Below are 15,843 nucleotides of genomic sequence, written 5' to 3' on the forward strand. Positions count from 1 at the left end.
ATCAACACCTGGCTCCAAGCCTGGAGTCACCGGCAGAATTTCAGGTTTTTTGATCATGGGTCAGTTTACATGACACCAGGCCTGCTGGCGACAGACAGGGTACACCTGTCTCAAAGGGGGAAAAGGATCTTTGCACGGGAGTTAGCAGGGCTTACTGAAAGAGCTATCAACTAGATTTGAAGAGAGGAAGGGCTAAAACCAGGCTCGCTAGAGATAAGCCTGGGGGTGGCATGCCAGTGTTTGAGGGATGGTGTGCTAGCGAGGTCCTTCGGTCTGCTGCTTCAGTGGAGGCAGGGGGTGGAGATCCATGCGGCAGCAAAGACTCAAGGGTTATTGATATGTTAAAAACCACAGAAGCGCCTGAGAATGGTCACGTGGGAATTAGGGCTTCTCCTCCCAAAAAGGTGGTGGGATCAATAGCCCAAATGAAGTGCATCTACACCAATGCACGCAGCATGGGCAACAAACAGGAGGAGCTGGAAGCCACTGTACAGCAGGAAAACTATGATATGGTTGCCATCATGGAAACATGGTGGCATGACTTGCACAATTGGAGTGCTGCAATGGAGGGCTATAAACTCTTCAGAAGGGACAGGCAAGGAAGGATGTGCGGTGGGGTAGCCCTTTATGTTAGGGAGTGTTTTGACTGTCTAGAACTTAATGATGGTGACAATAGGGTTGAGTGTTTAGGGGTAAGAGTCAAGGGGAAGGCGAACAAGGCAGATATCATGGTGGGAGTCTCTTATAGACCACCCAACCAGGATGAAGAGGCAGACATAATTTTTATAAGCAGCTGGGAGAAGTCTCACAGTCACTAGCCCTTGTTCCCATAGAGGACTTCAACTTACCAGACAACTGCTGGAAATACAATACAGCAAAGAGATAACAGTCTAGGAGGTTCCTGGAGTGCGTGGAAGATGATAACTTCCTGACACAGCTGGTGAGCGAGCCAACTAGGGAAAGCGCCCCGCTGGACCTGTTGTTTGCAAACAGAGAAGGACTTGTGGGTGATGTGATGGTTGGAGGCCTTCTTGGGCATAGCGATCACAAAATGACAAGAGTTTTCAATTCTTGAAGAAGTAAGGAATGGAGTCAGCAGAGCTGCTACCCTGGACTTCCGGAGGGCAGACTTTAGCCTGTTTAGGAGACTGGTTGACAGAGTCCCTTGAGAGGAAGTCCTGAAGAGCAAAGGGGTCCTGGAAGGCTGGACACTCTTCAAGAAGGAAATCTTAAAGGCGCAAGAGCAGGCCATCCCTATGTGCTGAAAGATGAGCCAGTGGGGAAGAAGACCAGCCTGACTGAACAGAGAGCTTTGGCTGGAACTCAGGAAAAAAAGAGTTTATGACCTTTGGAAGAAGGGGCAGGACACTCAGGAGGACAACCAGGATGTTGTGAGGTTATGCAGGGAGAAAATTAGAAGGGCCAAAGCCCAACTAGAACTTAATCTGGCTACTGCCATAAAGGACAATAAAAAATGTTTGTATAAATACATTAACAAGAGGAGGGCCAAGGAGAATCTCCATCCTTTATTGGATGTGGGGAGAAACATAGTGACAAAGGATGAAGAAAGGGCTGAGGTGCTTAATGCCTTCTTTGCCTCAGTCTTTAGTAGTAAGACCAGTTGTTCTCCAGGTACCCAGCCCTCTGAGCTGGAAGACAGGGATGGGGAGCAGAATGAAGCCCCCATAATCCAAAGGGAAATGGTTAGCACCTTGCTATGCCACTTAGACACACACAAGTCTAGGGGGACGGATGGGATCCACCCAAGGGTACTGAGGGAGCTGATGGAAGTACTCACCAAGCCACTTTCCATCATTTACCAGCAGTCCTGGCTAACTGGGGAGGTCCCAGTTGCCTGGAGGTTAGCAAATGTGATGCCCATCTACAAGAAGGGCCAGAAGGAGGATCTGGGGAACTATAGGCCTGTCAGTGTGACCTTGGTGCTGGGAAAGGTTATGGAACAGACCATCCTGAGTGCCATCACATGGTACATACAGGACAACCAGGCGATCAGGCCCAGTCAGCATGGGTTTATGGAAGGCAGGTCCTGCTTGACTAACCTGATCTCCTTCTATGACAAGATGACCTGCTTACTGGGTGAGGGAAAGGCTGTGGATGTTGTCTACCTAGACTTTAGTAAAGCCTTTGATACCATCTCCCACAACATTCTCCTGGAGAAACTTCCAATCTAAACAGGCCATATGAGTTAATCTCCCCTGTCTTGGCACTTTTGTGATGGCTTCCTCCATCTCCTGGAGAGAATTTGATCCGTTCCCTGTGATTATTTTTTGTATTGCAAAGACTTCTCCTTAAATCAGTCCTACAGTGTCATAGAAGTCCTGATCAGGATTGGAAACAGTCCATTTTCCAAGGACCTTATTCTAACGTGCTGACATAACCCCAGTAGGAGGGGAAGCACAGAGTGATGAAGGTTAGTAGCAGAATCAGGCCAAGGCTGCAAGACTTGGGATTAGTGCCCGAAATCTGCACCCAGCATGTGTACAGTGCTGCTTTGCACTTGTTCAGCCACAGGAAAACAAGGATTTCTTGTCCCACCAGGAACCCTGGCTGTCTCAGGGGGCCGACTTTTTGGGGTCTCTTCTGTAAAGAAGAATGTAACAAAGTTGAATCATTATATTCCTTACGTGCCAGCCTGCCCCAACATCTTGAAGGTCTGCATGCATCTATCCAAAGGCCAGACAACAAGGAGGACAGACACTTGGTTCTGAAGTTTTAATACTATTAAAATTGCTCCAGACAGACCTAGGACTCAGTTTGCAGCATTGCATCTGAATGGAAGGAAGTTCTACTTGATGAAGGTTGAATCCAAGGACTGGTTCTAAGAAACCTCTTAGAAGCAAAGATGGACAACTATGGAAACAAAAGATGCACAGACTAAACCTACTGAAGCGTTGCAAAGCCCCCTCATGAAGTATGTTGCTTGAAAAGTTGATCTTGCCTTTTAAAACAACAAAGTTTTTCTTTTTCAGATAGCAAACTAAAAATAAAACATTAGCTAAGCCTAACATGCTAAATACATGAGTTGAGATCACTTTCTGGTGCTTGAGGATGGGCTTTAGGATGACTGGGGCACAGGAATATTTATAACCGTTGCTGGATCGCTGTTGGTCAGTGCAAAAGTGTCCTCTGGTGACAGCAGCACTCTCGAGTGGTGCCAGGACTGCAGAGCCCAGCATGTGACTCCGATGGTAGGCTCTACATAGGAATGCTCGTGAAAGGCAACTCTGAAGCCCTGATCCCACAGGCAAATCCCCACACTGCCCAGACTCAAACACAGCACTGCCATCCAAAACCCAAACGTTTCAGCATCCTGGCTCACATTTCTGCCATTTCCAACACGTGATTCACAGCAGCCAAACCACGGCACAACCCGTCTCTTCACAGTCCTTTCCTCTCCCAACTAATTTCATCTGTAAGGCGCTTGGAGAAGAAAAATAGGAAAGCACACAGATTATTATATATGTCCTTATAGGACTGTTAATCTAGGAAACAGCTATATAAAGCCTAAATAAATTGGTAAACTAAGAACAGCAAATCAACAAAACTCAAGCTGGACTGTGTATTACCCTGGCAGGGCAGGAATATCCTCTATGAGACAGCTTTGTTACAAGGACGTTATAAAGCAAGCGTGCCATTTTCTGTTCCTCCGCACGGGCGGCACTGTTACATCAGGCTGTATGCAGCGTCGGGATAACTCTGCGCTGTGACACGCTGCTAGTGCAGTGGCACTCCGTTACTAGAATAAAGACCCTTTCTTTTGTGTTTTTTTTGAAACAAACCTGAGAAAGGAAAGGTGAAAGACTGTAGAGAAGAATAAGTGAAAGCTGATCATCTGCGGGCAGTAGCCAGCGCTTTGGAGAGTATGCTGTCACCTAACATCCTTGTAGGAAACTTGGCCCAATCAAACATTTCTATCATCAAAAGCGAGTGACCTGAACAGCTGGATATGCTTCGTGCGTAGTGGGGAGGCGCTTACTGCCTTCTCCCCCTTCTGGCAAAGGTCGAGGGACTCTGCGTGGGGCCTGACACCTCCGTCCCGGCCAGCTGCCTGCGATACCCAGAGCCTCTCGCCACACAACAGCTGATACGCTTCTGTGTTTGGGGGCCCAGAAAACATTTTTCCCCCTTCTTCTTTCATACCTACAAAATTTTAAAGATGGAGTTGTACCTAAAAAAAATTTTAAAATTATTTTCAGCAATTTTCCAGAAAAGCAGCACTACAAACCCAGGAAATTGATCTATTACGATAGAGAAACAAACCCAAAGCTGGCCTCAGTGCACTTTTTGGAAAACATATGCAGCTGGTGGCCTTCTGCCACTGAAAACATTTCAGGTGTAGTTCATATTGCTGTTTAGCATTTTAATGCACTCCAAATATTAAAAAGCATCGCTTTGGAAAAGTATCTGTTTGCCAGAATGCAGCTGCAGGTGCGTGGCCGAGGGTGGAGTGTTTCACCAACAGCAGATCAGATTTGTTTGATTACTTAAAAAATAAAACAAAGTTTAAACGCAGACCCAGTCGCCCATTGTCACTGAAGCTCAGACCAGTGGATGCTCCTGGGAGCGATGGGAGGCAGGAAGAAGCTGGGCTTTGCTCTCAGCACCACTCCTCATCTGAGTACATCACAGCACTTCCCCAGGTACTGGAGATGGACCTTTTAAAGACATAGAAGCACAACATTCAGGAATGATAACCATTATTTTAATAGTCAGTGGCTTACAGCAGTTAAAAATACAAAACTCTGCACAAATATGCAAACACACATCCACAAATACACAGACACGTTCTAGGGATGGTGCTACTTCAGCATCCCTATTAGGAAACAGATGGGAAACAAGCCGACGGCTTTACTTACCTGTCTTTATAATTTTTCTGATTTGCAGCACAGTCATTTTACCTTTTGCATTTGACTTAATCCAAACATCTTCAAACCTGACTGCCCCAAAATGGGAAACTTTCTTATCAATGATAACGGGATTCTCCAAGAGGGGGTGTTGTGCAGGTCTGACATCAGACATCTATACAATCAAGCACTCAAAGCCAAAGTTTTGACAGAGTGCTGTTTAAGGAAGCACCAAATTAAGGGAAGTAGGTTGCTGACGAAGGGCGGGGGGAAGAAGACGTCAGTTTGTCCGGTGGTCAGGCTGAGAAATCTCCGAGTTCCTCCTTACAGCAAGCTGGGTGAAGCACAAGGAGCACTTCTGCAGAACTAGACCAAGAAGTCACTGTTGTGAAGATCAAGGTGGCAGTTTAGCAGTGCAGGGGAGAGATCTCCTGGAGCTACAGCAACTGAGCCGAATGCCACACAGGAAATTACCTGCAGTCGTCTGGACACTGGCTATTTTTTAGAGTGAGAAGGCTCTTGCAGGGTAGAAATAGTCCTTGGTAGCCTCAAGAAGTGTTAGCTGGAACTGTTGCAATCAGTTATGACAGTGATCCACACTAGGCAATGTGACCAGTGTTAGATATTATTTATTTGAATACAAACAGATAAAACTTAGAAGACACAAGATTGTTGCAGGGTAAGGGTTAATGGAGTGAATACATCAATGATTCAAAAATCATAAACCACACGTGTAATCTCCTAAATCCTAAAGTACCACATTTCCAGTCCAGCAGCAGCATGACGTCAGGCAGGAGTCTGGCGTGGTCTGGTGTCCCCAGGGATCTGCTCCCTGCACACGTTCGTAGCAGAATCTCCACTTCTGGACTGTGGTAGTTTCAGAGATGGCTGGTTGGGGGCAGATGGCAGCCAGTGACTGCATCGAGTTGGGCTGCTCAGGGTCTGGCAATCTCTGCCACCTTATGATTATACATGCAAGTTCCGGCTGGTTTTCAGCTGCTTCTTGCTGGTTTCTAATGCCTATATTTGCTAAGATTATGCTAAAGTCATCTTCCTTTACTATTAATACTAACATTTATGTGTTTTCTCCTATGACAGTTAAAACTTCACCCTCCACACAAGAGCCATCCACCACTGGGTGCAGGGTGGTGGCCCCAGCCCAAACCTCTCACAATGAAGAGCGCTGGCTCACATCTGTCACACAGTCTGTAAGACTGAAGCAGCTCAAGCCTTCCAGCATCGTCAAAGGTTTCCAGGAGTTAAACTTCCAGCAGGTGAATCTGACACTGGATAGACCAGTGAAGGTGATCACCTGCATCCTAATACAGGTGAAGGGACCTGGCACAACAACTTCGCTACACTGGCGCTGCTAACTGACACCTAAGTATGAACAGCCAGTATCAGCTTGACTGCAACCACCACACAAGGCTACATCCAGCATTTCCGAGAACAGGCCTTCTCCTTCTGACCTGGTCCTGCTTGGGTGGGAAGGGCAGCTTCCAATAATGGCAGCCACTGTAGGGATCTGCATCTTTGGCAGTCTGTGGTGGCCAGGAGGTGAGCAAGTTGTCTTTGAGGAAACACTGAGATTTCCTGGAAGAGAGAGTCCTTTGGTTTGGAGCCCAGTTCCTCCAAAGGAACTTGCCCCATGGTTATGAAAGAGTTATGTACAAAAAGCATCAGAAGAAATTGCCTAGGATGGTTGGTTACTCAGTAATTCTTAGCTCTGTCAGGAATGAAAGGGGTGGGAGAAGAGAGGCAGAATTGGCACAGCAGGAAAAGCAGCTGGTATAGCAGTCTTTGGGTACCTGCCAGGGCTAAGGTATGTTGGAGCTACCAAGAAGGGAAAGACTTTCACTATTGGATCTTGTCAAAATGCTGTGTAGAGGTCAGGCGCTGGACTTGGACCTCAAGGAAGCCTACTGCCTGTGTTCCTGAAGAGTCTGGTAAAGCCTGATTAGTCAGGGCCTCAGAATCTGAGACGAAGCTGTTGACCCTATCCATTTCTGCACCTTTGTGAAACTTTGGCTTGGAGCCCCCTGCAGATACTGCACATCCCTGGTGGTGACAGCACGTGGGACAGCTGCTTGCAGTGAGACATGGGTGCATTTGGGGGGAAAGGTCGACAAGGAGCATGAGTATCTCAGCCCTGAAAAGACAAGGAGAGAGAAATGAAGCAATTCCCCTTTTTCCAAAGGGGTGCATGTAGGGGCAAATGAACAGCCATAAAGCAACTTCTTGACACTCAGAAAAAGCATAGCTGAAGTATGAAAACGCCACAACAAAAGTACCAGCTCAGGAGTCTACTGCCAGAAATAGAGGGCTTGGTTCATGCTCTGTGCCCAATGACAAAAGATAGGCATGCCCTGTGAGCACCACTAAAGCCAAAGACAATCAGATCTGCTCTGCACATGCACCATACATGAATATTTTAAGCACAGCCGCTCAAAGGAGAAGCGGGCACTTTTCTGTATTTCACCTTCAGGGTGTTCCACTGAGGCCTCAGTCTTGCAAACTTAATGAAAAATTGGTAACTTAATGACAAATTGGTAACTTAACTCACAGCACAAGCATATGAACACCACCATCACAAGCAGAGATTTGGGTTAAACTGTCCCCACCCGCTCTACCCCAACTCAAAATTATAGTTTTGCTGCTGAAGGGAAGCTATTGCAGGAAATAACTCTGGAGAAAGAGCGATAGGAATGAACAGCTGGGAGTAGGTTGGGGACAGTAACAATTTAAATTGCATCTGCCACAGATGGACTTGTTCAGCTCACTGTGCCCAGCCCCCCCGCAAAGTATTCACAGTTCAGTCAATGGGAACTATTCATGTGAACAAGAACTTGCACAACTGTTTGTGCAACCTGCTAGTCAGGATGGTTGCATCTTCTTGGGAATAGACAGATGCAGGGTTATCAAGTACAACCTACACCCTGCAAAGAAGTCTTCTGCTGCTCACATTCCTTACAGTATTTGGAATTCTTTGCAGTGGGAACAAGAAATGCATCTTTGATCTGGACAGGACAGACATGTCAGCTCTGAACAAGGAAAAGCTCACAGAGGAGCTCTGGAGTATTAACAGACTTTTCTAAACAATATCCTCCACTGTTCTCATTCTTACTTTAAAAAAAAAAAACAAAACAAAACAAAACAAAAGAAAAATCCAACACTTCAAACTGATCAGTCTCCTATCTATCACCATCCGTTCCCTGGGCTCAAGAGAATGCCCACTCTTGCCACTTCTAAGGCAGGGTAAGCACTACAGCAGCAAAGAAAACCCACAACTCGCGTGTAATTGTTCAAGTCCGTAGCATATACAGGTCTTGATGCTACTCCATAAGCTAGCACAAACTCAGGGAGAACAGTGGCTGCAGCAGCAAACCCCATGTTTCAGTTTTTCCTACTCTCTTCACTCCTACCCCCAAATTTCTGCTCCACGCTGTTTTCTCAGAGTATGGCGTACCTCCAGGTGGGCCAAACTGGTTTTAAAGCTATTGACTCAAACTGGAGTTTAATAAATTTAAATTAATAAATACTGAAAGTAAAACTATCAAGGATAGTAAGGATAGTTTAAAGCAGCTGCTGGTCAGCTAAATAAAGCTAGGAGGTTTTACACTGTTAGAATAAAGATCCTAATTAAAGAACCATACAACTTATACACATACTACTTACATTACTCAGTACATACTGACGAACATTTGCATCACTCAGAGAGCAGGTATCACACTGACTGCAGCTGCCAAAAAACACTGGTTGGGTTATCGCCAGCAGCAGGTATCACACTGAAACCAAGATCTGCTGTGTTCTCTCCAGCAACTTGTCCTACTAAGTTAATGGGGAAGACAGTGTAGCAGTATAACTCAAAAGGAAATGCCAAAAGCTCAAAATACTTTGAAAAATGTGTCATTTTATTTGTACGCTTCCAAAGTTGTACGTAGAAATAGTAGAGTCCTGTAAATTTACTCATTGCTAGAAGAACTGCGAGGGACAAGGGACGGTATTTATTGATTGACCATCAAGTTAGAGGGGAATAAACAAAAAAAGAAACCCACCGGAAAAAAATTTTAAAAAGTTACGGAACTCTCTCTTTTTCTTTTGTTTTTCATCCCCAAGTACAAATATTATAAATACAAAACAAATTCACAAATTACTTTGAATGCTAAATAAATATCTACTTAATAAACTCAGACTGAATACCTCCAGCCAGCACTGGTACAGTACTTTAAAAGATATGCAGTTGTACTCATTCATGTGTAGTGTTGAGAAGATATGCTCAAACAAGTTTTAAACATACACACAGTTTCTTCAGCTGTGCTACAGCAGAAGATTTTATCTGAGTTAATAAAGCCCTCAATACCACAGCTCCTACAGAATCTAGAGGATGAAACAAGGTCGTTTGGTGCAGGAAAAAACAATGTACTTCTGGAAGATATTTGGACACATGAATGTATTAAAAATGTACAAAACCTCTGTAAACCAGTACTGCATCCAGTACATCTATCAAAATTATTAGACACTGAATAAAACTGTAGCAAAGGTAATCTTTCCTACGTTCTCCTGAGTGCTTAATATTACATTGAGAATATAGTGCAGGCCACACTTCAAGGTGGTTAAACAGTTGTTATTGCTTTATAAAGGTACGACGACTGCGAGATTTAACATTTCATTTTAATGAATATAAGATTCCCTCAAAAAATCCTTTGGAAGGCAGAGGTTAGATTCGTGACTTCTTTGCCGCGGGAGCGGCGTGGTCCACATTACCAGACGTGATCGGAAGTCCGAGCTTTTGAGCCTGAATGTGGAAGAAAGCTTGAAGTCTAGTTCCAGCTTTTGCTTCACTTGTGTTACGAGGGTTGTATTCAAAGCAGTTCGAAAACATCAGCTCAATGTCTTCAATGAATTCCGCTAGTAAATAAAAAGTAAATAAATTAATTGAGCCTGTCTCAAGTCATCAGAGAGCAATATGAGACATCACTGAATTAGTACAGTGATCCTACACAGAGCTGCAACACAAAAATGTCTTTACATATGTGTCAAGTTTCTATCCTCATATTAGTGAAGTGCCATGTAAACACTCTTAAAATTTGTCTGATTATCAATAAAGGAAATACAAATCAAGCAGTAACAACAGTACCTTTTCTAAGTATTTAATCAGTGTCACTCACTAACATCAAAGGCTTGAGAAATTACCAGCAGTTTCTCAGCTGCTCATTTCTTACCTATCTGTACATCATGTATTTTGGTAATAAAAGAACCATGTTCAACAAATTTTATTTTAAAAATATTAGTAAATGCTCTTTTAAAAAAAACAAAACAAAACAAAAAACACCACAAAACCCCAAACCAAACACAATTGCAGCTTTCTACTCCTCTAACACAGCTGTATTTTAGGACAAGAATTTGTTTATAGAGAGAGAACAGGGTTCATTACTTCTTTCAATAAATAATACTTACATGCTAACTTATATTCACATTTATTCACTTTTTCACGGATTATATTTAAGGCAATAGGTTTTTTGATGATATCATAGTAGTCTGGTACCTTTTAAAAAAAAAGAAAAAAAAAGAATGATTCATGGACAAACAAATGGAAGCTTAAAATTGTACCTATGTAAAAAAGTAAGCAAATCATATATTAGCAGAAAGTATTTTGGTTTTGTTTTTAAATAAACAGAGGAGTCCCAAGCCAGCACCTCGATTTCCTGAACTGAATATTACTTTTCAGGTATTGCTTTTCCATTTTTTATATCATTAAAGTAGCAGACCACAACAAACATTAGCCAGCAATTCAATGAATAAATCTAATCCTAAATACCCTGTGAACAACTAAGAAAAATCACATGAGCAGATAAGCATTACGGTGTTCCAGCTCTTCCCATCTGTCAAGCACAAAATTATTTCCAAGATTTTAAAACTTTTCATTTTCCTGTAACATATTACAACATTAAAAGCTCCTTAATGATGAGTAATGACCATTTTTACTCCACTACTATTCACCATCTTGCAATTTTGCAAGAGAAATGAAATCCTGAGATTCCATTTAGTTGTGTTGAAGAGAAGGCAGGGAACCTTTCTGCAGCCAGCAGGACACAGTATGTAAGTACCAGAGATAAACAGCCACTCAGAACAGTGTTTATGTGATAAGAGTCAGGGGAGGAAAATGACTGCCTAACTCTTAAGGGCACCGATCATTTGGATCGCAGATTTTGAATTCCAGGTAAGCACCAAGCTTAGGGTGACTCTGTCTCACTCACAAAGTGGGGCAGGGGGGCAAAAGAAAAAAGATGTCTGATCCAGATTTGACCTTTTTTTGTTGTTGTTGTTTTTTTTTATAAGAAAGAATACTGACATGCACCATCATGTGTGTTTTAAGACCAAGTTCTTGGTTATGGCCTGTAACTTTACTATACCAAGTGCAACCTGCAAACGAACCTAGAGAAAGGATTAGTAGAGAAACAGAATTAGATTGACACATTTTTAATTCTTCCCCTTTAGGAGTGCTTTTTACATAAGTACTAAAAAATAAAGGTGATTTTCTCTTTCTGGCTTGCTGTGTACTGATCATTCAATGTATTCTTTACATTGTCTTAAAGTTTAAGCCAAAACTTCTATCATGATGAAGAAAATCTGGGTCACCCAGGTTTATATTATTCTTTCTGAACTATACAGAGCGTATCCCTTAATGACTGATTCGGACAAACCAGAATGCACTGAATTCTAGCAGTTTCTTTTCAGGATCAAAATTACGTTGAATTCTCCATCCCTCCTTAAGAAGCTTCCTTGCGTTCACCAGATTGTTGCACTTCCAAGGGTAATTCCTGTACTCTATTAGGCAGACACTAGTTTCTGTTTCATCCAAAATTCTTCTCCTCCTCCTCTGCGCTTACATCTTTCATTCACGTTTGTACATCATTCTTTTTGTCCAGATACATTAAACCTTCCAGCTATCTGTGACTCTTTTTAGAGTTTGAAGTCTTCATTTAACAGCTATCACTGTTAATTTTAATAGAGCACTTAACCAAGCTCTAGATCCTGCAAGAACGTCTGTGCGGAGTTTCTCCAGAGGGCTTGGAGAGGACAGGCACTTAGTTGGCGCAGGATAGTTTGAGGAGTGCAACTGACAAGCCAGTGCAGGCTGCAGAAAAGCAGACGTGCTTTGGGAACTTTCATTGCAATACAAACCTCTAAAGCAGCGCTTACTTTGGGTACCTACTTTACCATCCAGTATTTTAAAACCTAATCAAGAGCGAAATTAAATTAAAAACTAAGCTAAGAAATCATCTTTTACTGCAGTATAGGTAACATCACAGAGAAGCTATTCCCACCTTGTTATTTTATTGCAGGTCTGTTCTCAAAATACCTCTGCATAAATTCAAGATTAATTCAACTAATTAATTAACAACCATAAGCTTACCTTTAGCAGTCCTGTGCTCTATTTGTTCAGTATTTTTTTTTTCACATCAAAGCATTTCACATTTTTAAACACCTGATGGCAGGCATATTTAAAAATTTCCCAATAACATGTCAACTGGAAAAGTTATTTCTGGCATCAAATATTTAAGCTGAAATGCGAGAGTTCTCCTGAATCCCATTGCTTAGCCGTATTCCCGTTTGGGCAATGCTATAAAATCCCAAGTTTTGCTGGCAGCAAACAGGATTCTCAACCATTACCACTCTCTCTCCAGTTCTATCAGTTACCTGGATTTTTGAAACCAGTTTCATAAAAGGCCAGCTGTCATCATGTCGTACCAGTTCCACTACGAGTTGTTCAAAAGCTGAGAGTTCATGGACTCCCCCTTGACGTCCTGAACTTCTCCTGTTCAATGAGGTTTGAGGAGATGATTCTGGAAAAAAAAACCCAAGACCCCACCGGATAAAAATAAAAACCTGACAAGTAAAATTTAAAAAAAATTATAAAAAGAAAAAGTGAAACACCATTATTTTTGGGTACTAAAACTGTAGTTTCAGGGCACTGCTCACGTAGTTTGGCTTCAGGCATTAACTATACTACAGCCTTGTTATTAACCACTAAATGTCTTTCTTGCCATACAAAATGCTAAGTACTATGACTTCGCTGGGTTCCTCCTCCATTCTCCTTCAGTGCATTAATTTTGGAAAGGATTTTTTTCACCTATTCCAATTTTAAAACGATTTGTCAAACACTTAAAGAAAAGCCCTATTAGAGAAAAACAGAATAAGCTGCCTGCTCGTAACTTTTACTTCCACAAAACCTCTATTCAGAGTGGTTTTATCTGCTTTCAAGAATAGTCAGCAGGGTGGTTAGAGGATAAGCCCAGAAACTCCCAATGGCGAAGGACAGAAATGGTGCAGAATACAAGGCTGCCACACTGGAGTGCAAGCTCTTTTACACTCTTCAGTCTCACACTGGGTCCTTTTTGGTTTTAAAAGGTTATTGTAGCTTTCCAAGTATTTCCCTGCCATCAAATACTTGGTATTAGCTTAACAAGCAAGGGCACTGTCAGACCTATACCAGACAGGTGACATTTTTTGTCTGGTAGCAGTTTCTTGTTGTATGTGTCTATTCCCAATTTCACTACCTTGCCTATACCTGTGTTCTTCACTGTTTAACTCTTTAATAAAACTAAACCATAAAAGCTGTAAGTAAACATTTGCATGCGTTAAATATCACTTTCACATTTCCTATCCACTTATTAGCATTTGCTCCATACTGTGTCCAAATATGAAATGTCAAATACGGATATGATAAAACTCCTTGGCAAATTAAGTATTTGTTCTTTAGATGACTGAATTTTTTTTAAGGTTCACTTCCGTCACTGCAAAAGAAGGGAACTGTCTTGTTGGAAGTGGTAAAAATGCCTTCAATCACCACTTCTAGTGTCCTTGCTCTACCACACAAATATTTTAGCAAGGAACAGAACGTGGTTTTCATTTGTGTGACAAACACATTTCTCTAACCTGTGGATTGTCGTTTCCTGCCTCTTCTCTTGGGTTCAGTAACAGGAAGAGAAAGCTTTGAAGCAGGAACTGGATACTTCCTAAGCCGTTCATTCGAGTCTGTGGTATCAACAATTCGAAATCTGAGAGAATTGGAAGGACTGTTTTCCAGTGCGTTATCAGCACCCTTTCTTCCTCGTCGTCTTCTTCGAGGACCGAGTAATTCCACGAATACATCTGCTTGTAATGAACTTTGGCTCTGACGAGTTGTCCGGCTATTAAGTCTTAAAGAAGGCTTTGTCTCTGATGGAGGGGCTGTTTTTACCTTTCTTAAACCCCTTCTGGTAACTTTAGATGAAGATTCAGTTTGTTTAGGTGTGTTTTGCTGACTCCGAGAAGCATATCTTGCCTGACGCTGGCTGTTCTGACTTGAGAATGGATTGTTAAGTTTGGCTGCTCTCATTTTTAATGGAAGCTTGACCTGGGGTCTTCCTTGCTTTGATGGGCTACAAAAAGTGAACAATTATGTTTATTTATCCCAAAATTCCATTCCTCTCTTTTCCCTCAGTTTACTAATTCAGTATTTAAAAAACCCAACCATTCAATGTGGACTGGTAAGCAGCTGGCTTTCAAGCTGATGCAGTCATCCAATTACCATTATCTTAAATACCGCTCTGAAGTCTCTTAATTAAAAGTATTATGTGGAGCACGTACTTTAAAGAAATGCTCAGAATTCTGATCACCCTTCCAGCTTGTGCAATACAAATATATTAGCTGGAGCACCAGCTATAAACTTCTTTAAATCACTTACTTGCTTCTCACAGAAACTGTAACTACTAGGATTTCTGAACAATATTATCAGCTACATAAATAATCTGCAGTTCTAAAACACTAAGTATAAAAGTTATGCTCTAAGTCAGGGAATTAGGGTTTATAACTAATACCCGAGACTCTTTCCATTACAGAAGAGAAGGAAGATCCCAGAGACAAGTTTACTTCCTAAGGAGATGCAAGTTCTCTCCAACTATTGAATCCCAACTGTCAGAGCTGGAGATAGTCTTGCTTGAGTCAATTCAGAAGACTGTACCCAAAAAGAAGAAAAATACTCTGAGATCAGGAAAGTTTCCTTCAACTTTTTTGCTCCTGGCATGTATATCAAATCCATCACTTTACTGAAACTATCACATTGGATTATTTAGTATTTGGGTTTTGGGGGTTTTTTTTGCTGGTTTTGGGGTAGGGTGTTGATTTGTTGTTGGTTTTTTGTTTTGGCTTTTTTTTTTTTTTAAAAACAGCTACTGCAGAAGTCCTCAAGTCCTCCCAACGTCACAGAGCCTCTGACAGATGACCTCATCTTCCCTAATGTTCCAATACTTACTGTATGCATGTAGTCCCCCAAAATTCAAAACTGGACAAAAACACCACCAGATTATCTCCAGAAATTTTCTACTGTTTGAAACCTTCCCCACTTTATATTCAAACAGTAACCATACAGAACTGCAACTCTGATGGCCATCTCTCACCCACACATCTGAAATTTTCATCCTGAAAAGTGAGTCTAAGTCCAGCGGAGCTAACTTTTGTTAATATTCAACCCAATAGTAAGAGCTAAATTCATAACAAGCTGTAATTTTTAAAATAAACATCTTTTTCAGACTAGGTTTTCAAGATATGTGCTTATGTACAATTATTCCACCCAATAATCAAGATGATATTTCAGTAGGAAACCACTTTAATGGATGTCTGTTTACCTCATCTCTTCTTCCTCTTGAAATTCATCCTCCTCATCTTCATAATGCTCTTCCTCACTTTGTCCGATTTCATCATAGTTTGCCTCTTCTCCCCCTTTTCCTAGTCGTTCAGCAGTCTCTTCATCACTTTCCACAGAAGGTCTCTGTCTGGAGGAGAGGCGTCTAGAGCGCTGTTTTGGTCGGCACTCTGGACAAAACCAGTCTCCGTCAGGAATGACCTAGAAACAGAAGAAAATGAAAAAAGAAAGCATTAGTAAGATGTAATTAGCCATAAGAACTACTCAAGCTTTGTGCATAAAGGAAGCACC

General features: G+C 42.1%; 1 protein-coding gene across 2 annotated transcripts in view; it reads right to left on the reverse strand.

Annotated features, from left to right (window-relative positions):
• Nucleotides 1-8,755: 8,755 nt before the first annotated feature.
• Nucleotides 8,756-15,843, reverse strand: part of BAZ1A (bromodomain adjacent to zinc finger domain 1A) — a 76,101-nt gene continuing 69,013 nt past the window's right edge. For both annotated transcript variants that reach the window (XM_068399274.1, XM_068399275.1), the window contains 5 exons: nucleotides 15,536-15,753; nucleotides 13,806-14,290; nucleotides 12,567-12,712; nucleotides 10,323-10,410; nucleotides 8,756-9,773 (listed from right to left, as the gene is read on the reverse strand). In XM_068399274.1, the coding sequence (XP_068255375.1) occupies nucleotides 9,583-9,773; nucleotides 10,323-10,410; nucleotides 12,567-12,712; nucleotides 13,806-14,290; nucleotides 15,536-15,753 (1,128 nt within the window). In that variant the 3' untranslated portion in view covers nucleotides 8,756-9,582. The remainder of the gene's footprint in view (nucleotides 9,774-10,322; nucleotides 10,411-12,566; nucleotides 12,713-13,805; nucleotides 14,291-15,535; nucleotides 15,754-15,843) is intronic.

This window comes from Nyctibius grandis, chromosome 4 (genome assembly GCF_013368605.1).
Source record: "Nyctibius grandis isolate bNycGra1 chromosome 4, bNycGra1.pri, whole genome shotgun sequence".
Lineage (NCBI taxonomy): Eukaryota > Metazoa > Chordata > Aves > Nyctibiiformes > Nyctibiidae > Nyctibius > Nyctibius grandis.